The sequence below is a fragment of the Coccinella septempunctata genome, chromosome 9, assembly GCF_907165205.1.
Source record: "Coccinella septempunctata chromosome 9, icCocSept1.1, whole genome shotgun sequence".
NCBI classification, from domain to species: domain Eukaryota; kingdom Metazoa; phylum Arthropoda; class Insecta; order Coleoptera; family Coccinellidae; genus Coccinella; species Coccinella septempunctata.
The window spans coordinates 11,160,669-11,185,441 of NC_058197.1; the positions used below are offsets into that span (position 1 = coordinate 11,160,669).

The 24,773-nt window shown below is 35.4% G+C and overlaps 5 protein-coding genes across 8 annotated transcripts in view; 3 read left to right on the top strand and 2 right to left on the bottom strand.

The window, feature by feature from the left end:
• The window catches only part of LOC123320672 (flotillin-2), a 248,107-nt gene extending 232,153 nt beyond the window's left edge, over positions 1-15,954 (bottom strand). Inside the window, exon 1 of the mRNA XM_044908051.1 lies at positions 15,743-15,954. Within this exon, the coding sequence (XP_044763986.1) occupies positions 15,743-15,791 (49 nt within the window). The 5' untranslated portion in view covers positions 15,792-15,954. The remainder of the gene's footprint in view (positions 1-15,742) is intronic.
• Positions 1,528-15,204, top strand: LOC123320656 (glucose dehydrogenase [FAD, quinone]-like). Of its 2 annotated transcripts, XM_044908031.1 has the most exons (6): positions 1,528-1,641; positions 4,438-4,688; positions 7,033-7,374; positions 10,237-10,506; positions 13,692-13,850; positions 13,912-15,204. In XM_044908031.1, exons 2-6 carry the CDS (start codon positions 4,454-4,456, stop codon positions 14,907-14,909), a joined length of 2,004 nt encoding a protein of 667 aa, XP_044763966.1. In that variant the 5' UTR covers positions 1,528-1,641; positions 4,438-4,453; the 3' UTR covers positions 14,910-15,204. The 2 variants fall into 2 exon arrangements, with proteins under 2 accessions (XP_044763966.1, XP_044763965.1); XM_044908030.1 differs by lacking the exon at positions 1,528-1,641 and having other exon boundaries at positions 4,325-4,688.
• Positions 15,955-16,100: 146 nt separating the features above from the next.
• Positions 16,101-18,436, top strand: LOC123320674 (serine/threonine-protein phosphatase 4 catalytic subunit). 2 transcript variants are annotated; one of them, XM_044908057.1, is made up of 6 exons: positions 16,101-16,123; positions 16,876-17,025; positions 17,082-17,234; positions 17,291-17,591; positions 17,649-17,838; positions 17,979-18,436. In XM_044908057.1, exons 2-6 carry the CDS (start codon positions 16,876-16,878, stop codon positions 18,106-18,108), a joined length of 924 nt encoding a protein of 307 aa, XP_044763992.1. In that variant the 5' UTR covers positions 16,101-16,123; the 3' UTR covers positions 18,109-18,436. The 2 variants fall into 2 exon arrangements, with proteins under 2 accessions (XP_044763992.1, XP_044763991.1); XM_044908056.1 differs by lacking the exon at positions 16,101-16,123 and adding an exon at positions 16,249-16,406.
• Positions 18,437-18,798: 362 nt separating this feature from the next.
• Positions 18,799-20,536, bottom strand: LOC123320675 (NAD-dependent protein deacylase Sirt4-like). 2 transcript variants are annotated; one of them, XM_044908059.1, is made up of 5 exons: positions 20,398-20,536; positions 20,068-20,330; positions 19,596-20,017; positions 19,446-19,512; positions 18,799-19,403 (listed from the first exon to the last, which is right to left on the bottom strand). In XM_044908059.1, exons 2-5 carry the CDS (start codon positions 20,306-20,308, stop codon positions 19,264-19,266), a joined length of 870 nt encoding a protein of 289 aa, XP_044763994.1. In that variant the 5' UTR covers positions 20,309-20,330; positions 20,398-20,536; the 3' UTR covers positions 18,799-19,263. The 2 variants fall into 2 exon arrangements, with proteins under 2 accessions (XP_044763994.1, XP_044763993.1); XM_044908058.1 differs by having other exon boundaries at positions 18,799-19,512.
• Positions 20,537-20,556: 20 nt separating this feature from the next.
• On the top strand, positions 20,557-21,257 carry LOC123320678 (signal peptidase complex subunit 1). The gene is made up of 3 exons (XM_044908062.1): positions 20,557-20,727; positions 20,789-20,935; positions 21,053-21,257. Exons 1-3 carry the CDS (start codon positions 20,698-20,700, stop codon positions 21,158-21,160), a joined length of 285 nt encoding a protein of 94 aa, XP_044763997.1. The 5' UTR covers positions 20,557-20,697; the 3' UTR covers positions 21,161-21,257.
• Positions 21,258-24,773: the final 3,516 nt, after the last annotated feature.

Genomic DNA, 24,773 nt, shown 5'->3' on the forward strand with positions numbered 1-24,773 from the left:
TATAGTTCACGTCAATTTGGACACTCCAAGACCTAAAAAGATTCGTGTCCAAAAATCTGCTGGAAAAGTTCTTGCTTCAATTTTTTGGAATTGCCATGGAGTAATCATGATTGATTTTTTGGAAAAGGGTAGAAGAATAAGCGGAGAATACTATTCGACATTTTTGACCACTGTACGGGAAAAATTTTAGAGAAAGGACGCGAAAAGCTGTTTTGTTTTTGTAGGATAACGCCCCTGCAAACAAATCTCATGTTGCCATGCAAAAATTTCGTTATTTAGGGTTTAAATTACTAGAACACGCCCTTTATTCACCAGATTTAGCTATATCCGACTACCATCTTTTTCCTCAACTGAAAAAAAGTTTGAAAGGTCGTAAATTTTCCTCCAACGAGGAGGTAATAAAAGCTGTGGAGGTCTGGTTTGCAGAGCAAGAAGAAACCTTTTTTTTAAAGGTCTAGTGACGTTGCAGGTTGACTGTAATAAATGTATCCAATGAAGAGGAGAATATTTTGAGTAATAAAATATTTTGACATTGAAATTTTGTTTGGTTCTATAGTAGGCTAAGAATTATCCAATATATCCTCGTTAATACTATAACGTTGATAAAAAATGATCACCGAATCGTATCAAATTTTTTGCCACGTTGAAGTGTCGGTGGAGGGTATGGGAAATTTGAAATGGCGAGCGCCGAAGGCGCGTGGCCGGGTAGAGCGGTAAATGGAACGCAAGAGTAAGAATCGAGCTTTCCGAAAATGCCTAGATCGTATTTTTACCCCGTCTAGAAGTGTCCGAAAATTGCGTGAGAAAATCGCGAAATTCACGATTTTCGCGAAAAGGTACCAATTTGATTTGATTAGCTTGAGAGATCCGCGGTAGCTCGAGAGCCGGGATGGGTATCGAACTAAGCTCGAAGAACCCGAAATTAAAATAGGCCTGTTTTTTTTCCCGGAGCCCGAACGATATTACCTAAAAAAGCGTAAGAATTTTGAAAATTTTTGACGTCTATTAAAAATCGAGTGTCATTCCACAAAATTAAATTATTTTCTATTGATTATCAGAGAAAATTAAGTGAAAGTGCACTTTGACAATCGATGTCAGAGTGTGATTTAAAGGTTAACGTCAGTTTTGACGGCTTGGCAGCGATCACAGAACGAGGTGCCTTAAATCGATCGGGCTTTTAAAAAACGTTTTTGGCCTAGATATTTATAAAAGGGGAATCGAGCGAGGGCCGAAGGCCCGAGCTACGAACAAAAGGCGTATCGCGAGGGCCGAAGGCCCGAGCTACGGACGAAAGGCGAATCTGCCAGTAAAGGTGAATCTACCTACAAGGTGGATCTCCTGGCTATACTAGTATATTAAATTAATATTATATTCCGTCAATTATGCGTGAGGAAACGAACTTTAAATCAAAATAGAAGTAATATTATTCGATTGTTCATTGAACCGATCAGAAGAATATTATTATATTGGGTCCCCTCCTTGACCACAAACGATCTTCATAAAATGATAAATGAATGGCGATCTACTACTAGTATTTTCAAGAACTTCAAGTGCTCAAGTGCAAGAAAAAGTTCAGTGTTGTATGCTTGGGTTACATTATTCATATTACCTACTCTGAGTTTTTATGAGATTATTTTGAAAGTGAGTAAAAATTTGCAAAACTCGGTCATATCCCCATGGGTTCAATCCTCTTGTGTTATTTATTCTTCTCGCTGAAAAATTCCAATTCCTGTAAATAATTTTTTTGTTGCATGAAAAAAATCTTTTCATTCCAAATTCTCAATTTCTGTATTTTATCCTGAAGAATCATAATGAAGAGTTATTGTTGAATTTTTCCATCCAAATGGACCTACGTTACAATTTTTGTAAGTGCAGATGTTTGCAACGGTTCATTAATTCATATTTCCGCTGCTTCACGAAATAACAGTTTAGGAAATACTTTTTTCACGATTCATGACTCACAAACCCTTAAAATGAATAGATCGGAACCGGCAGACTGAAGGATCGCTGGCATCGATTTTTGTAACAAATTTCATCTAGTTTATTTGCCTTATTTTTCGAGAAAAACGCTGCAATGCAATTTTATTTCATTCTTTGAATTATTTGAGCATGATTTCTACCTTTTTTTCGTTCATCTTACGATCTATAGAGTATCTTTCAAATAAAACACCCATAATACTTTTCATCGTTATTTCGAACAAGGTTTATAGGTTCCTTTCATTTCAGTCCAATTTTGTGAAACACTTTCGATGCACCATTATACCAAAAAAAAAAAGTTTTCCCGCACAAAGTTGATGATATAATTCAGTAAACATACGTTCAGTCATGAACCAAATTATAGAAAATACTCAAAGAAATTTTTGAAAAATCTTCATCGATATGATTCAGTTGCAATAAATTTTGACGAGCACAATTTTTTTCCACAATGCAATGAATCTAGTGAAAAACAATACCAATTTTCCAGGGTAATGAAAAGTTATCTGAGATTTTTTCGATACATTATGAATACCGGTAAATCCAAGTATAACATTCGGAAATCAATTAAGTTCCTAATGGTTTTCCAATTAGAAATCGGTGAGTGAGACAATTTAAAATTGGAGTTGAAGAGGAAGTATAAAAATATCGATTATCTATAATCTCTGGAACTCTCAACTCACATAAAGTGGCATAATCCTAAATAAATGTTCTTTTTTATGTAAATGATATTATGGCCATCAGAAAATAGCCGATGAACGTTGTTCATTCAGAAATCATTAATTTTTTCTCGAATGTGATTTATTCTTGAAGGCATTCACTGCAGAACCTGTATAAATATGCTCATCAGTAGCCAGTGAATAGTTAATGGTGAATGAAAGGAAAGCATGTAAATCGAAAGACGACATCAATTGAATTTCAAAATTGCTCCCAAAATACACAGAATAAGGAAATACGTGAATGCCTAAATATAAATATGGCCCATCATAATCAGGGTCTTAATACATCAATATAACCTCATAGTGGACATCAATTTTCAAATTCTATAGGTACTATGCTATTAAAGACCCTACATTATTGGCTGTTCCTGACACTGCAAAAATGAAAAATGTTTAGTGATACAGATTAATGTAGTTTTCAACAAGTTCATTATAAATGTTGCACCCGAGCATTATTGGTAATAATAAACCGAACTTTTTCCTTGGATCTACTGGAAATGAATTTATAGAATTTGGTGCACAAATCAAGTTAATCAGATAATTATCCTCCCAGTTCCAAATTTCCATCGATAAACTATAAAAATGACGAAAATTGTAATATTTACTTCAGATATAAAAAATTATAATTCCTAAGCCATTCAAGATATTCTTGTGAGACCCTCAATATGTTATGTTTCAATGTTTTATTCCACTCCATGAGTTTTACCCAATTAGTTCTTAAAATTCTTGATTCTAATTTGTTCCTCGAGTCATGGAATTTTTTAATGTGATTCAAGGTTCATCCTATAGTGGAAAGAAAAATGTATTGTTTTTATACGAAGATTTATTATGCTAGAACCATTTCGTGATAATTTTTCCACTTAATGGCATAAAATGAAAAAAAGTAACCGCACACATGTGTTTGTACTCATTGTCGACTTATATCGAATAAAAATGTGGAAAAATAAGAACATAGGAAAAATAACTACATTAGTTCAATCACATATTCCACTCAACTTTTTTTGATGTTAGACATTGCTCATTTAGAAAAATTAAGCTAGAGTGAGTAAAATGTAAAGAGAAAAGTTCATATCCTATTTATTCCAGCATGATCATAAAATATGATTAGAAGACATAGAATTACTGGCCAAAATTTTAATTAGGAGTTGATCTCATGTGATGAAAGTAGGTAACATGTATTTAATTCAAGGACACAGCTTTGAGAAAACAACAGGAAATCTAATCTCAAACGAAGTACGAATATTTCTGAACATATTCGCGTTTGGCAAAGGATAAAAGTGTGCCTGAAATTTTCGTCAATCTTTGGATCCTTTCTTCTACGGAAATAATTTCGTATGAATGCATTTCACGAATTTATGATAATTTATCCCAATTCTAATCTGAGTTCTGTTAAATAATCATCCCACACATGCCAAAATTCCCCGTAATCAAAGTGAAACAATGAGCCTAATCTAAGAAAGATTCCCTACTACATAAAAAAAATATCGCGCGATAATTTGAATGTCAATCTTCAGGTACCTACACTTTTGATATTCGCTCATAATCGGAGGCAAAAAAAAAAGAATTCAAACCGGTAGATCGTAGAAGAGGCCAACAACAACATTCGAATACCGTTCTTCAGTCTAGATCGATTTAAAGCCTCATTCCTTCAGTCGCTTTAAAAAAACGAAACGTCGTCGTTGCTTTCTAGAGATTTCCAGTGGTGGAAATTCGAAATCAAGGCGCCAATGTTGTGTTGTTTCAGTTCTAAATGGTACACAATGAAGATCATCCACATTTGCGCATTTTTGGCGATCCTACAATTCGAGAAGGCTCTTAGCCAGGTGCAGGATATGCTGGTGGCGTCTTTAGAAAAAAATCTGCAAGAAGAGGAGACTGTCAGGACCTTCCTCAACAACATACACAACGTGGTCAATCGATACAGTAAAGTTTACGACAATATCGACAAGGATTACTGGGCGAGCACTGAAGACTGGATTCCAAGGTTCACCTTGAGTAAGTGTATCATATATTTTTATGTATCCTGTATATGGATCACTGACGAGAAAATAAGTTAAAAAATGTTAAAGTGGGTCGCCAGTAAGATATATATTTTTGCGTGAAGTGAAGAAATGACTTCAAAACTAGTTGAAACTTCTTTAACGTTCCAGATTTTCATTGGACCTCATAATCAAATCATTTTGCTCACCTATAAATCACATTTTCTTTTATCCACAACCGGTTCTTTCAAACAGTTCGACGAATAAAATGATAAGTAATTTCTCCAAAACACTTGTTGTTTTTTTCGTTGAAAATTCATTTCAGGTGTCTGTTAAGAAGATCGGAAGCTTGTAAAAATATAGATCTCCAGTTTTCTTGAATAATTATATACCTTATCCGTATAGTTGATGTTGCAATTTTCAGTTCTCCGAAAAGACACCATAAAATTGGCATGAAACGATGTTGGATGCAAATAAAGAGATTTCGTTTGTACCGATAATATTAATTCATCCTTCAGTTTTCTTCTAGTTTTCTGCTAGGTCGTATAGAAACTACATATATCAAGTTTAATATAGAAATTCCGGTCAGTTTCTATTCAGACTTCTTTCATAGCCTGCAAACTCATGGAATTGTGAATTAATCTCGAATATCCTGAAAAATCTTGAATCTTTCCGTCATATTTAATATAATCCTATGCTATTACTTCTCCAGCTAAAGCGAATCACCGTTTTTATTATATTGGACAACACTAATATTTCGTGAAGATCAAATAGGAATATGCACCCGTTCTGAGAAATGGGGTGTCAAAATTTTTCACGTTTTCTTGATAAATTTCTACTACAAACACCAAAAAATGCGAAACTTTTATGAAGGCGTCAGTGTTTCCTACTTTTTCAGGCCGCTCTTCTTCTTCTTCTCTTGTTTTTTTTTACAAACAACAGAAGGTTTCAAAAAATGAGGTTTTTCTCTTTTACGACCTAATTTTCCCAGGCTGTTACGAGGATATATTGAAAAATTCTCAGTCTCAGCCTACTACAGAACCAAACAAAATTTCAATGTCAAAATATTTTATTACTCAACATATTTTCCTCTTAATTGGATACATTTATTACAGCGAACCTGCAACGTCTCTAGACCTTTCAAAAAAAATGTTTCTTCTTGCTCTGCAAACCAGACCTCCACAGCTTTTATTTCCTCCTCGTTGGAAGAAAATTTACGACCTTTCAAACTTTTTGTCAGTTGAGGAAAGAGATGATAGTCAGATGGAGCCAAATCTGGTGAATAAGGGGGGTGTTCTAGTAATGCAAACCCTAAATCACGAATTTTTTGCATGGCAACATGAGATTTGTGTGAAGGGGCGTTGTCCTGCAAAAACAAAACACCTTTGGACAGCTTTCCGCGTCTTTTCTCTTTAATTTTTTCCCTTAGAGTGGTCAGTAATGCGAATAGTATTCTGCGGTTATTGTTCTACCCTTATCCAAAAAATCAATCATGATTATTACTCCATGGTAATCCCAAAAAACTGAAGCAAGAACTTTTCAAACAGATTTTTGGAAACGAAACTTCTTAGGTCTTGGAGAACCAGAGTGACGTCATTCCATCGATTGTTGCTTTGTTTCTGGATCGCAGAAATGTGCCCAAGTCTCATGCATAGTAACAATTCGGTTTAAGAAGTCTACATCGTTTTCAAATCGAGCACAGACCGAACGCGATGCTTCTACCCTTGCACGCTTTTGGTCAACATTCAAACATTTGGGGATCCATTTTGCAGCAATTGACGTGAACTATATGATGAACGCGTTCGTATGAAATAGTCAGTGCTTCAGATATCATGAACTGCATCGATATTTTCGGGGACTGACACAGAAACTGGCCTTCCCGATCGGTCATCATCTTCAATGGAAAATTTATCTCTTTTGAAACTTGTAGTCCAATTTTTCACGGTCGCATATGAAGGACATTGATCACCAAGGGTTTTAAGCATATCTTCGTAAGTCTGCTTACCTCTTAACCCTTTTAAATACAGGTGCTTGTTGATGGCTCGATACTCCAATTTTTCGATTTTCACAATTTCGGTGGACATCTTCTTTCTTTTAATTTATTGCATAACTCTGGTTTACTTTTTTGACCTCAAACTTCACACTAACACTTCTAGTGAGTTATTGTTCGTTGCTATGGTAACGCAATATTTTTTTATGCGTAGAACTGGTCTAGGCTAACTAGATATCAATACATCCTCGTATGCTACTTTTCTGCAGCACTGAAAGTACCTATAGTTTGCGCCCGGCGAAGAAACTCCATTACATCCTGATATTATGTTGTGACCTTAAGCTCCTTCAAAGTATTTCAACTTTTTCAGGAACAAGCTACGATTTCATCATAGTCGGAAGCGGTCCTGCGGGTTCAGTAATAGCAAACCGACTCTCGGAGATACCAGAATGGAAGGTGCTTCTGATAGAAGCTGGGGACTACGAGACCAACTTCATGGACGTGCCCCTGGCAGCCCCAGTGTTTCAATATTCAAAGTACAACTGGGAGTACTACGCAGAATATCAGCCGAAGATGTTCGAAGGTTTGATGGGGGGCAGGATGCATTGGCCTAGAGGGAAGGCGCTGGGGGGCACCTCTACCATCAACTACATGATTTACACGAGAGGCAACCCGGTGGATTACAACAAATGGGCCTCGCAAGGAAATCCAGGTGATTCTATTTTATGTATTTGAATGGTAGAAAAAGACAGTGCTTTTTATGTTCGGGATATCGAGGATTAATAATAATAATAATAATAATAATAATAATTTATTGAATCCTTTGAGACATTGTACATGTATAGGAAGAGTCAACATAAATAGCTTTAGACATTAATTAATTATCCTCAGAGGAGACAGAAAAAGGAAATCAAAAAATTAAAGGAAAAAAAAAAACAAAAATAACAATGATAACGGTTTACACCCAAGATACTACCTAGTGTGATATCACTCTACCACTGAATTTAAATATTCGCTTTTACTATAAAAGCACTGTTCTAAAAGAATTTTTTTTATTTCTTTCTTGAAGCTCGAAAACTTCAACGTTTTAAGTCTATCAGGCAGATGATTGTAGAATTTTATGCCACTATACATAGGAGAATACTCAAATTTGCTCGTTCTATGAGCTGGAATGCAAATGGTTTCTTTTTGCCTAGTATTATATTCATGAAATTGGCAACACTTTTTTTGAGAATGAATATTCTTCCTCGTGTAAAGCAGGCAGTTTAGAATATAAATACATGGAAAACTTAATATTTTATGTTTTATAAAAGATGGTCTACAGGACTCCAGGGGTTTTAGACCGAAGATTGTTAGAATATCACCAGGAAGCATAAAAGGACCAACAAATTTGGATTTCTCCATATTTTCCACATCTGCATTTATTTATTTGAATATGAAAAAGGGTTAATGAATTCCCCATGAACACGTTGCTTGTGAAAAATTCTACACCCCATCCCTATGTTATCAAGAAGGAATTTCTGTGAAGTACATTTCTATGTCCAACAACATTTTCAACATTATTAGGCGCTTTCTATCATTTTAAATGTACTTACCCTCATATGAAGCTAGCAGAATACCTTGGGTGTCCAGATTTCGTCTGGCCAAAATTTTATATTCTTTTATCAACCCATTGAAAATTGTTTGTTCTTGATCATAATTTCGAGGTCATTTTATGCTTCGATTTATCAACCTTCCGGTTTTTTGGCTTTTTCTGCTATTCTTTGCCTTATTTTCACGTTTATTTTTTGTCTTCGATTTACTGAGTTCATTTCAAGTTAATATAGGTACTTGAATTGTATTTTGTGTGATTATATACAGGTGTAATGAATCCGAATTTTCTGAGAAAATCGGAATTCATTTTAGTGCATTCCTTTCATTTCACATTTCCGCCTTTAAAAATATTTTAATTCTCAACTCTTCAATGCATTCATTCCGATAAGCAGTGTAAATGTGTTTGCGACGAGCCGTTCAACAAATTTTTAGTTCAAGACGTTTTATTAGAGTAAATTTTGTTTTGCGAGGTTTGGTGCTTTGAAATTAAATTTTGTTTTCGTTTTCCGCGAGTGCTTTGAAGTAAAGGAGGTAGGTCCCCTTCTATACCGTTCAGTTTCTTCATTGGACCTATACCGGTTATTTCTTTGACACTGCTGTACTGTATCGCTTTCTGTTTAGCTATCTTTTACAGTATTTTACCCTGTTTCGCGAGTCTGACTTTTCCTTCGCTATCAGTCATGGAGCGTAAGCCCTTGGGGTAGTGAAGAGGAAGTCCCGTCAACCCCCCTGTTCGCGTTCCCACGTAATAAGTGTTGAAATAGAAATCTCTTCTTTTCTATCAGTCATGGAGCGTAAGCCCTTTGAGTAGAGAATAAGAGATACCATGGAGCGTAAGCCCTTTGAGTAGAGAATAAGAGATACCGCTCGTCGTCAGTGAAATCCCGTAGTTGCGCTCAAAATAGACCTTTTCTTCGCTATCAGTCATGGAGCGTAAGCCCTTGGGGTAGTGAATAAAAGTCTCGAGTAGATCCGTCCTGGTTGTTGTTTCTTTTATTTTTGGAGAAATATAATTAATTACATCCCGATACCGTATAGCAAGTCATTTCACTTCGCGAGGTGATCCTTAGTATCCATTTCGTCAGTTCTGGTTGGCGCATTTTATTGAACAACCTTTGATTTTTCACTGTACCCGGTATAAACTTTATAAAGTGCTCGTGGTCGGATCGAATTTCCAGAATTTATGTTTGCTGATCGATTGGCTCATATTTAATACCTACACATATTTCCGTTGTTTATATAATCATTTTCCGAAGGTGTGAATAAACTGGTACATAATTTAATTTTGACTACTTCGTTATCGCTACCACCCTAGATAACAGCGAACTCTGTCTCCGACTAGCAGCTACTCTGGTAGGTTTGCTATTCTTCCTAGTGAAAAGAATAGCTGGCGCTCGAGATAAGTTTCTCCGAGGAAACCACGTTACACAGGGTTAGAACTATCTATTAGAGGCGGACTATTGGAATATCGAAAACCGTCAAAAATACATGGTGTCTTAAATTACAAATAATTAGTACACCCGTATAATGGCTATATAGTATTATGACTGCAAACCGAATTTCGTGTGGTTATCTCCAAAAATAAATGAGTTATGAAAAAAAAAGATAATCTTGACTTTCACTTTTTTCGAGATATCCCAGGAACTATCAGAGATATTTTGGAACTGTTCGCTCCAACACACTCATCCTTAAATAACGCAACATTTTTGTAATTCAAGCCACCCTGTTTTTCTAACGGTTTTCTATATCCCTGTAGTCCCCTCTAAATAGTTTTAACCATGTATACAAATATTTTAAAAGTGGATTCTTGAGGTCGCAAGACACAATTAATGATCTCGAACATTAATCGCTTTCATTAATAACCTAGTTGATTAAATAACTATTTCGAGTCAAAGACTCACTCTGTATATTAGTTCTGTTGTGTGCAAAGGGATGAGAAAATATAAGAAAAATAATGATTTCTCGTCAATTTCTCCCGCAGGATGGTCCTATAACGAGGTCCTGCCCTACTTCCTGAAATCTGAGCGAGCCAGACTGTCTGAAAGGGACCCTGACGTGCACAACAACGATGGTCTGTTGGGGGTGGAAAACGTATATAAATCGCGACTTCTAGACGCCTTCATAGCTGGCGGAGGGGAACTGGGTCTGCCTCATATCGACTATAATTCGCCAAAGATCCCCTTCGGAGTTTCCAGGGTGCAGGCCACCGTGAAGTCTGGAAAGAGGCACAGTGCTGCCACTTCGTTTTTGAGTAAGTTGCAAATGTGACCAACCCTAATAAATTCATAGACGTCAATCGCAAAATACTAGAAATTGATTACTTTCCCTTTTTTCACCAACTACTCTGAAGATGGCTATCCTAAATGAAACGTTGTGGGAAATACCTATACCGTATTTTTTGTACCGTTTCCTCTGAGCCTATCCAGTAAGGGATGGTAATTCAACAATAAATGTTTGTCACATTTAAGTCATAATTGTCAAATATACCTAGTTGATTGTTACATTACACAAGTTTTTAGTAATCTATTAGACACAAGCGTGGCTAGAATCATAAAGAATCTTCTGATTGCAGACCAGACTCTCAGGAATAATACAGGGAGGCAATTTAGACTTGTCAGGCCAATAGGGAATACTCCTTCTGACGAAAATGATGTATTTTTTATGAAATATCTTTGAAACGTCACATTTTGAAATAACCATTTCAACCGTTTCCCAAAAAAAAATATTTTAAGCACTTAAAAATTAAAAATAAAAATGGGTATTTAAAGTGTAAAGCGTTTTGTGAGAATTCTACAAGCTGGCAACATCGACTGAAATATGCCTTGATAATAAAGGACAACAAATGCATTATCTTGATGAGATAGACAAAGATGAAGTCTGCGACGAACGAGGAAGGTCGTAAAATCGTCGAGATTTTTATGGTCGGTTGCAGTTGAAGCTCGCCAGTAAGTACGCGCCTGTAGATCAACAGCTGTTATTTAATAAACAAGCTGATCGGACATTGTTCTTTTCATTGTCTTGTATGCGCTGTTGTCAAATCTTAAACTCCGAACAAAGCGATTTAAATTTTAAAATCCCATATTTGAAGGATGATTTTGAATAGTTTCCGCGGTGAATTTGAAAAAATCATGAATGAAACTCATAATTATTCAGTTTGAACTTGCATGTGCAGTAATAACCCAAATTGAGGAGAATTCCCCATTATGTCGCAACAAGGATGTTTCCATAGAAAATGCCGGAACAGGTCAATTTTCATTCGGAGGGGGACATATTTGGAGCAGAATTGTAAGCCGACTTTTCCTCAAACCTAGGTGAAGGGGCTATCACCCCTAAATTCTTCATAGGGAATAGAGGGTGAGGTAAACCTCAATTGGAAGACATATGTCCCTCTACATAATACTATTGTATAGCTCATCCTCTATTCCCTTATAAACAATTTAGGGGTGACAACCTCTACACTCAAGATTGAGGAGATTTTGGCTTACAATTCTACTAGAAACATGTCCCACTCCGAAAAAAAATTGACCTGTTCCAGCATTTTATCTGAAAACATCCTTGTCGAGACATAATTGGCCGGGCAAGTTTTCAAATTGTCAGCCCCTGTAAATACTTCAAGGACTCAATAAAAATTTGCTAACCATAGTATTCATGTTGAGGGACAAGTGATCTTTCAATTGAGGTATAGCTCAACCCCTATTCCCTATTGAGAATTTAGGGGTGATAGCTCCTACACCTAGGGTTGAGGAGATTTCGGCTTACAATTCTGTTCAAAATATGTCCCCCTAAGAATAGAAATTGACCTGTTCCGGCATTTTCTCTGAAATCATCCTTGTCGTGACATTATTGGACTGAAAATTTTTTAAATTGTCACCCGTCACCCTGTATATATTAATAACAGAGCTCAATTGATTCGGCGAGTTGATGAAGGATGTGCTGATGGTCGGAATAACCCTCAAATGTTGGGAAAATAAGTTTCAAATCTATCGAAAACAACTGAAACATGCATAGCTGTAGATGGAAGCCATTCAGACCATCTTCTATGAAATTTCATTATTAATTGCCTTGTTTTATTTGTTACAAGTTCAATCCACAAATTGTTTGGTTGAAATTAATGAAAAAATTGACCAATGAAATTTCCGAAACGTTTTCGTCATCACTAAAGAAATACTTAGTACAAATTGAATACATTGTATAGACAGCCTTTTTCACCTCTTCACAAATATAGGTAAATGCTCAGGTAAATGAGAAAAATGTGAGTCATATAGGAAATGATGTTTTTGATAGCTCAAAAACGGTATTCTACATTCAAACTATTTTTTAGCACCTTCTTCATAATCATAGTTTCAGACATCTTTGAAGTCGGTCGATTATTCCAAGATTTATAAGAATTATTTCGGTTTTTAAGGAAGAAGTTTAGAAATTAAAGGAGTGGTCTCACTTTCGGAGAGAAAAAACCCAAATGGTGATGAAAAAAATGAATTTTTGAGAACCTACTGCTAACCACGACATTGAACAATGTCTTTTTAATTTGCAGCTCTTTTTTTGACCAAGAATTGTTGATGAACGAAACCCAAGTTATTTTTCAGCTTAACTTTTTTCCTCTGAAACCCATTCAGTCAAATGCTTAACCTGATACAGGTAAAAGCAGACTAATCCTTTCACGAAATTCTGTATGTGTCCTAATTTGATATGGAGTTGAAATAATTTTTTGAACAATTGTGGATTGCGTTCTAGTTACTGTCTCACTATTTAGTGAAATACTCTCTTTCTGATTACCCACACAGAAAGTAGCAATATTTAGTAGGACTATCTCAGAGCCACAAGGGTTCAATGAAAATGAGGACAGATATAAACTGGTCACCTGCGAGCTTATTATGAAACCCTGGATAAAACCATACAATTTCTTGAAGTTGAACACTTGTTTTAAACATTGTGGTAGCTTTAAAACGAAGTAGATCTCCTAATTTTTTGTTAAAGTGTTCGACGATAAGAAATGTTAATGAATTGACATAAAATGGTGCTGATATGGCGTCATACTTTTGATAAGTTCATTGGAGCACTTGTTTTAGAAATGGACTGGTAAATATTTGTGAGTTGAACAAACTTCAAGTTCGACCTTGTTGAGATTACAATTGTTCAGATGAAATTTCTCCTCCATATCGTATCTACGTCAAATACTATTGTTCTCGCAACTGCAAACAACAAATTACGTTCATAAAAAATTCATTAAATGGCATCTCGACTAGATCAATATTGCGTGAATAATTGTTCATCAATTGCATTCTGTATCCTTTAAACAGCGATCTGCTTGCCACAGGTTGAGGATATATTGAATCAATTCACGTTTTTTCTACAGAAAAACCTAATAAAATTCCAAAGAAAATGGCTTTTCAGATTCAAATTACTCAACAATTAACATTCTCCTATACTTTTCAGGGCCTGTCAGAAACCGCACAAACCTACACATACTACACCCTGCTTACGTGACAAAACTCCTAATTCACAAAACTAAGAGGGAAGTATACGGGGTGGAGTGCGAAATTGGTGGAAAAATCTACAAGATCAAGGCTTCCAAGGAGGTCATCTTATCTGCAGGTCAGTTGAGAAACCATCCAAAACGTATATTTTTAAGCTTCGATGCCTTCTTAAATTCCAGGAGCCTTCAACTCCCCGCAACTCCTGATGCTGTCCGGTATAGGACCGGCTGATCATCTCCGCGGCCTTGGAATCAAGGTACTCCAAGACCTCCCGGTGGGCAGAAACCTCCACGATCACCTGACGTTCCCTGGCCTGGCTTTCATCATCAACCAGACGGAATCGCTGGGACCGGCCAAAGTTATGGGAGGCGATGCCCTTGGCACCTTCATCCAGAACGGAACCGGGCCTCTGACCAGCCTTGGAGGTGTTGAGGGTATTGGTTACATCAAGACGCAATACGCCACTGAGCCTGGACCCCAACCTGACATCGAGTTGATCTTTGTGGGGGGTAGTCTAGCCAGCGATTATGGTATAGTGACCAGGAGGGGGATGAAGATAACCAATAAGGTTTACGACGGGTTGCTCAGACCTCTTCACGGTCTTCCGACCTGGACTGTATTCCCTATGTTGCTACACCCCAAATCTATAGGATGGATGGAGTTGACATCGAGGAATCCTAAGGATTATCCGAAATTCTACGGAAACTTCTTCACGGATCCTTACAAAAGGGATATAAAAACATTCATAGCAGCCATTAGGTTCGTGCAGAGGCTGTCTCGAACTAACGCTTTCCAAAGGTTTGGGTCAGTGTTGAACCCCAACAGACATCCAGGTTGTACGCAGTTCAAATTCGACTCCGACGATTATTGGGAATGTTGCTTGAGGTCCATAAGCGTCACTTTACATCACCAGGTAGGCACAGCGAAGATGGGGCCTTCGAATGATCCCACCAGCGTGGTGGACCACCAGCTTAAAGTGCATGGAGTCAAGAGATTAAGAGTGGCGGATTGTAGCATCATTCCTTTTGCTCTCAGCGCACATACGAACGCACCTTCCTTCATGATAGGTGAAAAAGCTGCTGATATGATCAAGGAGCAATGGCTGAATGATGCTAACCTAAGCACTTTACAAGATCTTGTGGCTCCTTCCAACGAAGTCAAGAAACGAAGTTCTTAATTGACCTTCCTCGAGGACCCAGAAGAACTTTTCTATTCCATCTAGTTTTGGAATGATTCTGTGATTCAAGTATAAGAAACATATCACTTTTCGATCTACCCCTGTATCTGGTCGTCAAAACAATATTTAAATAGTTGACCATGATTGTCGATCGAAAGGAGATGTTTATTTGTGGAATAATTGCTTCCACATCCAATTACATACCTCTTATTTATAAAGTTTTGTCTGATAGGAATAATTTATTATATAGATGTATAGAACTCGGTATAGAATAATATACGATATTTATTGATCAGGGGGTGTTTCATTCAAAGACTGAAAAAACGTCGATTTGACGAAAGAATTATTACCGTCAGCATTAAACGATTAAACTTGATTGCCTTCGAACAATTATTGAGCGCACTCTGTATTAATTACAGACGTCAGACCTTGACACCCACATCCTGAATTGTTACGATATAGGCAATACAAAAAACTTTTATAGTTAATCGTGTTGCCTACCTACAACTTGAGAATTATAAACAAACAAATATTGAAACGTAAATTAAGATAATGGAAGGAAAGAAACTGGATCATTTGAAGGAATTTATTGAAGGATTCAGGTAATACAATTAAACAAAATAATAACATCAAAATATACCCAGGAATCATAGGAAAAACATTGGACAATTTTAGGTTAGATTAAAAGGTGGATTTGTGTTATTTCTTCTCGAAGGTGCTCGTTTAAAGTTCAAGGAAGGAGAGTGCTCCGTCGAAGTTACTGGTCTTCTTTCCCTATATTTTTAGAAGCGTTTTTCAACAGTTTTCGTCCAGGAAAACTCGAAAAAACTGACCTGATACTATGAGTGCCTCATTAGGTCCTACTGTATGTACATTTCCCATTTTTCCAAATTGAAAAAGTTCGCTCGAGTCACAATTCAAACAAAAACACCTCAGAAACGAAAAACACTAGTACACGCGAAACACGAACCCGTCAACCTATTTTTGGGATAAAATAGCGATTGAATCTTGAATGAAAAGAAGTCAGATTGTGATAAGGCAGGACACACGCATGCGTTCCTATTTTCAATTCGAAAAATGGAAAATATAGCAAGGAAAATTCATTAGAGGATGGGCATTTCCCGACCACATTCATAGGGGGTAACGATATTTCAGAAAACCGGGATACTCGTCAGGAATTTTTTGGTTAGAATGCCGATAATACTCATGATTCGGCAAGTATTTCTATCTAAAGTTTGCCATTTCATCACAATTCTCATCGGAATTTTGAGATCTGTCGATTACAGCTCCCAGAGAGTACCATTCGTATATCTAATGTGAATATTGGAATCATATTGAATCAATATTTCAATTAAATGCCTTATTTTTTTTCCAAAAACTATGCCATCTTCTGTCTCTTTCATCTGTCAGTCTGCCATCTGTCTGTGGTCCGTTTGTTTTCGTTCGTAGGGCTTTGGACTGAAAAAAACGCGTTGCTTCTAAAATTAAGTTGAAAAGGTGATATATTCTTATAATTTCAGTTGAAACAATGATTAGTATAGTGATTTCATGGGAATTAACTCCGGAATGTGATTATAGTTATTGTAAATCTAAGTTTGATTATGACATAACCTAACAATGAAACAATTTGTTTGAGTTTTTCAGCTTTCATCAATTTTTTCTCCTTGTATGAAGACCAGTTCAATAGATCCTCACATAACTGACTACAGGCGTATTACCAACGACTCTCAAAGTCCATTTTTCAGAAATATATCACAAATACTAAATCATAGCTTTCCCAAATATTGAGCTTTAATTTCTTTGTAAACACTAATTTTTCTTTCCCATATACATTTATAGGATTGAAATGCGCGTAGAAATTAAAAAACTTTTAGTTCCATGCTCGTTATTAAAAAAGTATTGGTGAAAGTTCTTTGAATTGGGTCAAAGTAGTTAGTTGTACTATATTCTGAACTTGTCTTGCTAGATGTGTGAAGCGAGCGATTTAGACCGACAAATTGAGCAGCTGAAGAGATGTGAAATAATAAAGGAATCAGAAGTGAAGGCTCTATGTGCCAAAGCTAGGGAAATTTTAGTGGAAGAAAGCAACGTTCAAAGAGTCGACTCCCCTGTCACAGTAAGAAATATTTGTTGAATAATTTAGGATGAAACTGACCCTAAGTGATATTGCAGGTATGTGGAGATATTCATGGACAATTTTACGATCTAAAAGAACTTTTCAAAGTTGGTGGAGATGTGCCGGAAACAAATTATTTGTTTATGGGTGACTTTGTAGACCGTGGTTTTTACAGTGTCGAAACATTTCTGCTTTTGTTAGCATTGAAGGTAAGCTTTTATTAGGTGTTTTTATGTTTGAGCGCAACTTTTACTCATGGTTTCAGGTCAGATATCCAGATAGAATAACACTAATACGAGGGAACCACGAATCTAGACAAATCACCCAAGTATACGGCTTTTACGATGAGTGTCTCCGCAAATATGGTTCTATCATGGTTTGGAGATACTGTACCGAAATATTCGATTACCTTTCCTTATCAGCAATCATTGATGGAAAAATATTCTGTGTGCATGGCGGTTTGTCTCCTTCCATACAGACCCTCGACCAAATCAGGGTGATAGATAGGAAGCAGGAGGTGCCTCACGACGGACCCATGTGCGATCTTTTGTGGAGCGACCCCGAAGGTAAGAAAGTTGAATTTTCAGGCCGCAAAAACTAACGTTTCAACGGTATAATGTCAGATACACAAGGATGGGGTGTTTCCCCTAGAGGCGCAGGGTACCTGTTTGGTTCCGACGTTGTAGCCCAATTCAATGCTGCCAATGAAATAGATATGATATGCAGAGCCCATCAGCTTGTTATGGAAGGTTACAAATGGCATTTTAATGAGACTGTGTTAACTGTTTGGTCGGCTCCCAACTACTGCTATAGGTAGGTCCCCAAATTCACCAATAAGTATTTAATATTCAATCAATTAAGTAACGAAAACATATCGGGTACATAAATATTGTTATGAAATTTTATTTGTTGGAATTATCTATGAAAATATAATTTTTGGTTGCCTATTACAGATGCGGGAATGTAGCTGCCATCTTAGAGCTTAATGAAAATTTACAAAGAGACTTCACAATATTTGAGGCTGCGCCTCAGGAAGCTAGGGGACTGCCTTCGAAAACTCCACAAGCGGACTACTTTTTATAATGTAAATTCATCTACCTATAGCGTGGTATCCTACATTTATCAACACCATTTTTTTTTTTACTCGATGCGTAGCAGAGGATTGAATCCGAATGCTAAATTCCCAATTGGATCGGGGACGATTGTGTGATCATACCAAATTTCTGGGCATACTTTTGTTCTACGTCATAAATTTCACGTGGTGTTCTTCCTGCTAGTTGCGAAGATATTATAAGGAAATTTGAACTACGTGTGACATGATATTAATATTTATTTGATGACTCAATACAGAAATTGTGAAATTTTATTTACATTGTATTTTTTCATTAAATATTCTGAAAATTTTGTTTCATCATGGATTTTTCAATTTTTTTTTTAGTTACAATGTTTTCTTGAGTGCAGCGTTTTTTTGTAGACTTTTAGGTTCGAGTAATTCTCAGACTTCCAACACTGATAACTTTTTTTTAATGGAAACGTCTTAATTCTGTGTAAATAATGAAAATATCAAGTTCTATCATAACTGCAATTATTTTCGTTACAGAAAAAAAATCAAATAACAGGCTTGAAAATTAATTTGTTCCTCATGTGAAATTCATCATCTAATGAAAGAATTGTTTTAATTTTGTCGTATTTCATACGGTGAGCAATTTTTCAAAATGGAATATCAAGTTTTTGTACAAAGCGGTTTTCAGTATTTGAAAGTTTAAACATAAGTAATTCCAACTGTATTTATTATTCTTTATATAAATAATATGTAACCTTTTCTGAAATACATTTTTACAGAAAGATACTGGTTTTTAACAATTCCATTATATCCAATAAAATAAGCTTTTTAACATTTTAGACCACTTAAAAAGTCATTAATAAATTAAACAATTAATGAACAGCATAATAAATCTATGTGCTAAAGTGATTTAATCAAATCAAAAACAAAGTATATTCATTTCACATTCTCTAAAAAATTACTTGACAAACATCCCATCTCCATTTTATTTATTGAATTTTTATATAAATAAAATGATAAACGAAGAAATTCCCTTCTTAAGGTAACTAAACTATTGATTAACATATTAAAGGCAAAATTTCTCCACATCTTGCTTGTATTTTCAATCCAACAATATCATCGGCTCTTGTAGGACCTATGTTGACTAACGCTATATTCTTATTGGTCTCTGCAGCCTAAAATATTGAAATTATTAGAAACAGTTCAAAATGGCCTTGGTAACTATCTACCTTGAGAACTATTCGATAAGCTGAAAAAACAGTTAATGATGAGCCCAATATCAAAAGAGAATCTCCTTCCGCTAATTTTTCATTAACTAAATTTACTCTAGGACGGGGTACGTTATCTCCAAAAAAAACAATATCTGGCTTGAGAATTCCTCCGCATTCCTCACAACTAGGAGGAACAAACTCACTGAGCCTTTCCTGGAAACAAAACATTTCATAGTTAACTGACTTTCAAGAATCGAAAAAAAAATTATCAAATTCATAATCGACAAGGTACTTACAGCTGATATTTCCACATCACCATCGGGTCTGACCATTTCAGTATCTTCTTTAAAATTAGGATTAGCTGCTTCTAATTTTTCTTGTATGTAGTATCTGTCGTAATTTTTGTTACATCCCAGACACACCACCCTGTATGCTGAGCCGTGTAATTCGATGACATCTTCACTACCTGCTTTATAATGCAGATTATCCACATTCTGTGTTACAACGCTAGATATTTTTCTGTGAACCGTCTCTAAATTCTTGACACAGTTGTGAGTGACGTTAGGTTGTCGCTGAGAAAAAGTTGGCCATCCGACATAATTTCTAGCCCAATACCTCTGTTGCGTTCGGAAGGAAGAACAGAACTCCTGATGTTTGACTGGTTTGTAGTTCCTTCGTTCGTACAAGCCTACATCTGCAGACCTATAATCTGGAATTCCTACATGGCACGCATGAGTATATTGACACTCAGAATGCTTACCATTCAACCTGATTCTGTAGAGATTCCAGCACCTGTCAGAATGAGCATTCGCTGGGAGTTTGCTATGAATTCTCTGAGCATATTTACATCTTTCTCAGAGACAGTGTCATGTTTCGGGACGAATTGTAGGGATGTAGAGTGGTAACGGGTAATTAATCTACTCACAAATTTCAAATTCATTTTCCTTCTTATGCTTTCTGTAATGCTAAAACCAGCTGAAATGCTAAAACCAGCAAGTCCCTCAAACATTAAACTATCCTTGTGAGGATACCTGAAACATAAAAGAGAAAATGGAGAATGTGAAGTTATGAAAAGTCCTGGAAAATGTAACAACTCACCGTTTTATAGATGCTTATATTGCTAATAATAATTAAATGGTATAATTTTTGGGCCAAATAAAAAATTAAAAATCGGTTGCTTATGCCCAAAATAGTTATAACCTATCAGAAAACTTGACAGTGACAGTTTTTGTCAATGTTGTCATCATCGTCATCTGACATACGTACATATAAAATATAAAATTATTCCCTATCCTACCGGTAAACAAAAAGCTAGGTAGAAATTGGAATTCTTGTTCAAAAAACCGAGACTCGAAAGAATATTAGATAAGCATTTGCAAGAGGTATTCGTGATACAAGATGTTGGAATTCGTCGATAACTGGCATATGGTAAAGAATATAGCTTTGTGTAAGTGTAAGTATTGGAGTACGCTCATTTTACGTTTTGCAGGATTATGTAGGTCAGGCATGGGCTGAAAAATTGTCCCGAATAATTATTACGTTGTTTGGAATCGTAGGATTAGTTTACGGCTATGCTATTCAACAATTTTCAATGACTGTCTACATATTAGGAGTCGGTTTCGCATTAGCATCTTTGGTGAGTTCAATTATACAATTTATACTATATTATTCTTTCATTTGTGAGAATGAGGAATGTATTAGTATACATTCCAAAGAAAGGGTAGTTATGATGTGTAAAATCCTTTTCTTTCAGATTACAATTCCACCATGGCCTATTTATCGTAAGAATCCTCTAAACTGGCAGCCTGTCAAAAATAGAGATAAAGACAGTCATTCCAAAAAGAGTAAAAAAACCAAATGAGTAAAATGATGATTTCAACCTCTATATTCACAGTATTAGGGTTAAAAAGTTTTATATTTGGTTGGTAAAACAATAAAAATTCCATTGTTGAAGACAATAGTTTATATATTTTATCGTGTTTTCCATTTCTGAGAACCATATAACAAAATTTTATCTGATGAATTTTCTCCCCATTCTGTTTAAATAATGTGATGGACCATTTGAATGAAATGAGGAGTATGTGGATGATTTTTTGAACTTTCTTCGATAATGAATCAGCACTTCATAGCATACTTTACTAATATTAATGGCAAAGAAAACCTGGTGCCTTCATCGATTTGCAACCAAATCTTTCAAACTGTAGCATTCATTTTTGTATAGAAGTGATGAGACTCTGAGTTGAAATTTAAAAATGAAGATGTAGGTATCAGAATGAGTGATCAAATTGTCATTTCGCAATTCTGATCGTAGAAGGAAAAAGATCGCTTGTGAAAAACCGATGATCGTCAACTATTGACGATATAAATCGAGAAAAATTCGATTGTTTTTTTAGTACACACAAGCGCATCCGCCAATTTCTGTCAATGTCGATATACTCTATTCCGCAAAATAACGAAAGTATATATCGATTTTGCTTATCGAGATGTGGAAAAAGCTATCGTTTCTGATGATTGTTTATGCGAATGATTGATATTTCCCGAAAAGTCCTCGAAAAACTAAACAATTATTGTAAAATTCCAAATTTTATTACATCGCCATCTAGTAACATTCTACCGAACATAAAGGGTACAAGTCTTTTTATAGATGTACAGTGACATTATTATAGAGTTAACTCTACAATCTTTAAGTGACTTAATCAATTTATTATGTATGATAAAGTCACTGTATAGAAGGACTTCTTTGTGCTTCCAATATAAAAAACTGTATACATTCGGACTATGTTACGTAGGATTTCGTTAGATGGGGGATCTTTCCCTCAATTTCTAGACGCCAGAGTATGCGTGTAATAATATGGTATTTCTATCGCATCCACCAATTTGCACCTGACTATTTCTATATTTATTCCATTTTCAATACTCTATTGATCTAAATCCCCAGAATGCATTTTGGTTAATGTTTCGTTTTCTCAAACATCATTCAATGATTGAAATAGCTTTTCGAGCTACGGAATAACTAGGAAAATTTCTTATCCTACCTTTTTCTGTCGTTTCCTCTGAAACTACTTAAATACTAGCTGACCCAGTAGCCGTCCTGCCATTGCAAAAAAATATTTAGAAATTGGAAGTTAATTGAGAGATGAGAAGACTACCCAAAATAGGTACACTTTCGCGACGAATTTAAATTTAGTCTAGTTTGCTTGATTTTCCCAGTTTTCCAATCATCTTTTCCGAACTTTTCTTCTGTTAAAACCTTCTACAAAGTATGAGAAATATTTCAAAGAAGAAGTGAATGAAATCGGTTCAGCAGTTTTTACGTCAAGCCATGACACCACAATACAGGGCTCCATTTTTATTCAAGTATAAGTATTTTCCCCTGAAACTTTGACCGAGAAGGTCATTATTTTCAAATTTAACATATTTATCAAATTTTTTTGAGTATATTACATTTGAATTTTGGGTGATCGTTATTTGTCGAAATTGAAGACCTTGCCATAAGCACGCTGTACAGGGGTACAATAATGACCAAAACAAAAGTTTAGTGATAATAGGGTTGCACTCATTCTGAAGTGAATGTTTTTTCTCTGTAATCTACTTTTAGCTATAGATATTTGACCATGTCATATATATTATCTTCAAAATGTGCAATCAGAAAAATAATATTCTGAAACATTTTTTTGTGAGGCGACAGGTCTAAAAGTGTATCAGCCTGAATAATAAACCAAATAATCTAAACTGGCGTTAATTGAAACAAACTCAGGAGTTCGATTTCCTCATCCATTACATAACAATTATTCACACACAAGAAATCTGCAAAAAATGTTAACGTGTACTCAGACTGAGTTATAATTCCATGTTGACAAAGGTAAGTTCCTTTCGATTTGGTTTCTATGACAATTAATTAGATCCGATCAGAGGCGTCTCTGATCTCTAAGTAACAATTATCAATTTCAATCAACTGATTCATAACGTTTGAGACACCATTCAGAACTAGCATGGCCTCCCCAATTAAGCTTGCGACAAATTCGTGTACCACAGAGGGTTGAAATTAATTGTGTTTTGGCGGTATTACCAGTGTATCACATATTGTTTCGTGTCTTAGAAATAGAATCTGTCGCAATAGTTTTCGAAATAGTTTTTCTTTTAAAAACAATTTCATTAATTCTTTTAAAGGATTTCCCCCTGTGGACCAGAATGAACATGTGGCTTCGATTGGGTACAAAAAATCAGTATACAAACGATAAAAGTTCGGTTTTTATTCACGAAGATCTGTTTCATACATTTCATGACCATATCTGAAACTTGAACCTTCGCCCTACAGACAATTTTTTCACGTAGAATCCACTGATGAGCTGAAAATTTTTTTTCTCTTCTAGCAGATTTTGAATTATTAGGCGAACTCTTATTGAATTTGTTAATTTTGAATTGGAAAAAGAACGTTTTTTAGTAGATTCTACGTATAAAAGTGCCTGTAGAAAGTTCAAGTTTCAGATCCGTAACTTCAAAGAAAAAAAAGCTATGAGAAATCGTCAAAATCTGAATTATCCGTTGGATTTTCGTCGAGGTATGAGTTGTATTGATATGTCGAGGTCAAATGATACCGAAACTATGGTCAGCATCTACTCTTTCTCGACGAAATGTAATTTTTTGTAATTGTAATACTTTGAGTGATAATGTTTTGTTAGTTCGATTCCAGCCATAACATTTGTCGATTTTATATCAACGGTAGTTAGGTATCTGAATTACTTCACTTTTTCATTCACTTTCCACGAAGAGCATGGCAAAGTTGACATTTCTTGTTTCCTGAATGCAATTCTGCAAGATTACCAAGGATCTAAAGTTAAGTTTCAAGAGGATCTCTTTTATTTCCTGCTGAATTTCTTAGAATGATAGACACAATTATTGAGACTATTTATGATTTTATGAACTAAGGCATCAGGAATTGGATGATGTACGTTTCGACAACACATCAAAACCGTTGACATTCACTAGAGAAAGGAAGCACATAGTTTTTATTCACGCATTTTCTAAAAGAATCACAACAATTTATGAAAATATAGAACGATATCTCATCCTTTGAAAACTACCCTAAGTTGATCTGAAAAAATATGAAAAAATAGAAAGATATCTCATCCTTTGAAATCCAGTTGATCTAAAAAAAAGAAGCAGATAATTTTTTTACGTATTGTCTAAAAAAATCACAACAAAATTATGGAAATATAGAAAGATATTCATGCTTTGAAAACTACCCTAAGTTAATCTGAAAAAAAATATGAAAATATAGAAAGATATCTCATCCTTTGAAATCCAGTTTATCTGAAATAAGGAAGCACATAATTTTTTATGTATTTTCTAAAAAATCTCAACAAATTTTTGAAAATATAGGAAGATATCTCATCCTTCGAAAACTACCCTAAGTTGATCTAAAAACAAATATGAAAATATAAAATATATAGAAAGATATCTCATCCTTTGAA

What these genes read in the sequence shown, in the direction of transcription:
- LOC123320675 (XM_044908058.1), bottom strand. Translation starts at nt 20,308, where the DNA reads ATGTTTGAGGGACTTGCTGGTTTTAGCATTTCAGCTGGTTTTAGCATT. An exon ending in TGGAATCTCTACAGAATCAG is followed by an intron (nt 20,018 to 20,067) that starts GTTGAATGGTAA and finishes CGTGCCATGTAG; the next exon opens with GAATTCCAGATTATAGGTCT. An exon ending in GTGATGTGGAAATATCAGCT is followed by an intron (nt 19,513 to 19,595) that starts GTAAGTACCTTG and finishes TTTTGTTTCCAG; the next exon opens with GAAAGGCTCAGTGAGTTTGT.
- LOC123320656 (XM_044908030.1), top strand. Translation starts at nt 4,421, where the DNA reads ATGTTGTGTTGTTTCAGTTCTAAATGGTACACAATGAAGATCATCCAC. An exon ending in GGCCTCGCAAGGAAATCCAG is followed by an intron (nt 7,375 to 10,236) that starts GTGATTCTATTT and finishes TTTCTCCCGCAG; the next exon opens with GATGGTCCTATAACGAGGTC. An exon ending in GGAGGTCATCTTATCTGCAG is followed by an intron (nt 13,851 to 13,911) that starts GTCAGTTGAGAA and finishes CTTAAATTCCAG; the next exon opens with GAGCCTTCAACTCCCCGCAA.
- LOC123320678 (XM_044908062.1), top strand. Translation starts at nt 20,698, where the DNA reads ATGTTGGAATTCGTCGATAACTGGCATATG. An exon ending in TCGTCGATAACTGGCATATG is followed by an intron (nt 20,728 to 20,788) that starts GTAAAGAATATA and finishes TACGTTTTGCAG; the next exon opens with GATTATGTAGGTCAGGCATG. An exon ending in GTTTCGCATTAGCATCTTTG is followed by an intron (nt 20,936 to 21,052) that starts GTGAGTTCAATT and finishes CTTTTCTTTCAG; the next exon opens with ATTACAATTCCACCATGGCC.
- LOC123320674 (XM_044908057.1), top strand. Translation starts at nt 16,876, where the DNA reads ATGTGTGAAGCGAGCGATTTAGACCGACAAATTGAGCAGCTGAAGAGA. An exon ending in GAGTCGACTCCCCTGTCACA is followed by an intron (nt 17,026 to 17,081) that starts GTAAGAAATATT and finishes GTGATATTGCAG; the next exon opens with GTATGTGGAGATATTCATGG. An exon ending in TGCTTTTGTTAGCATTGAAG is followed by an intron (nt 17,235 to 17,290) that starts GTAAGCTTTTAT and finishes TCATGGTTTCAG; the next exon opens with GTCAGATATCCAGATAGAAT.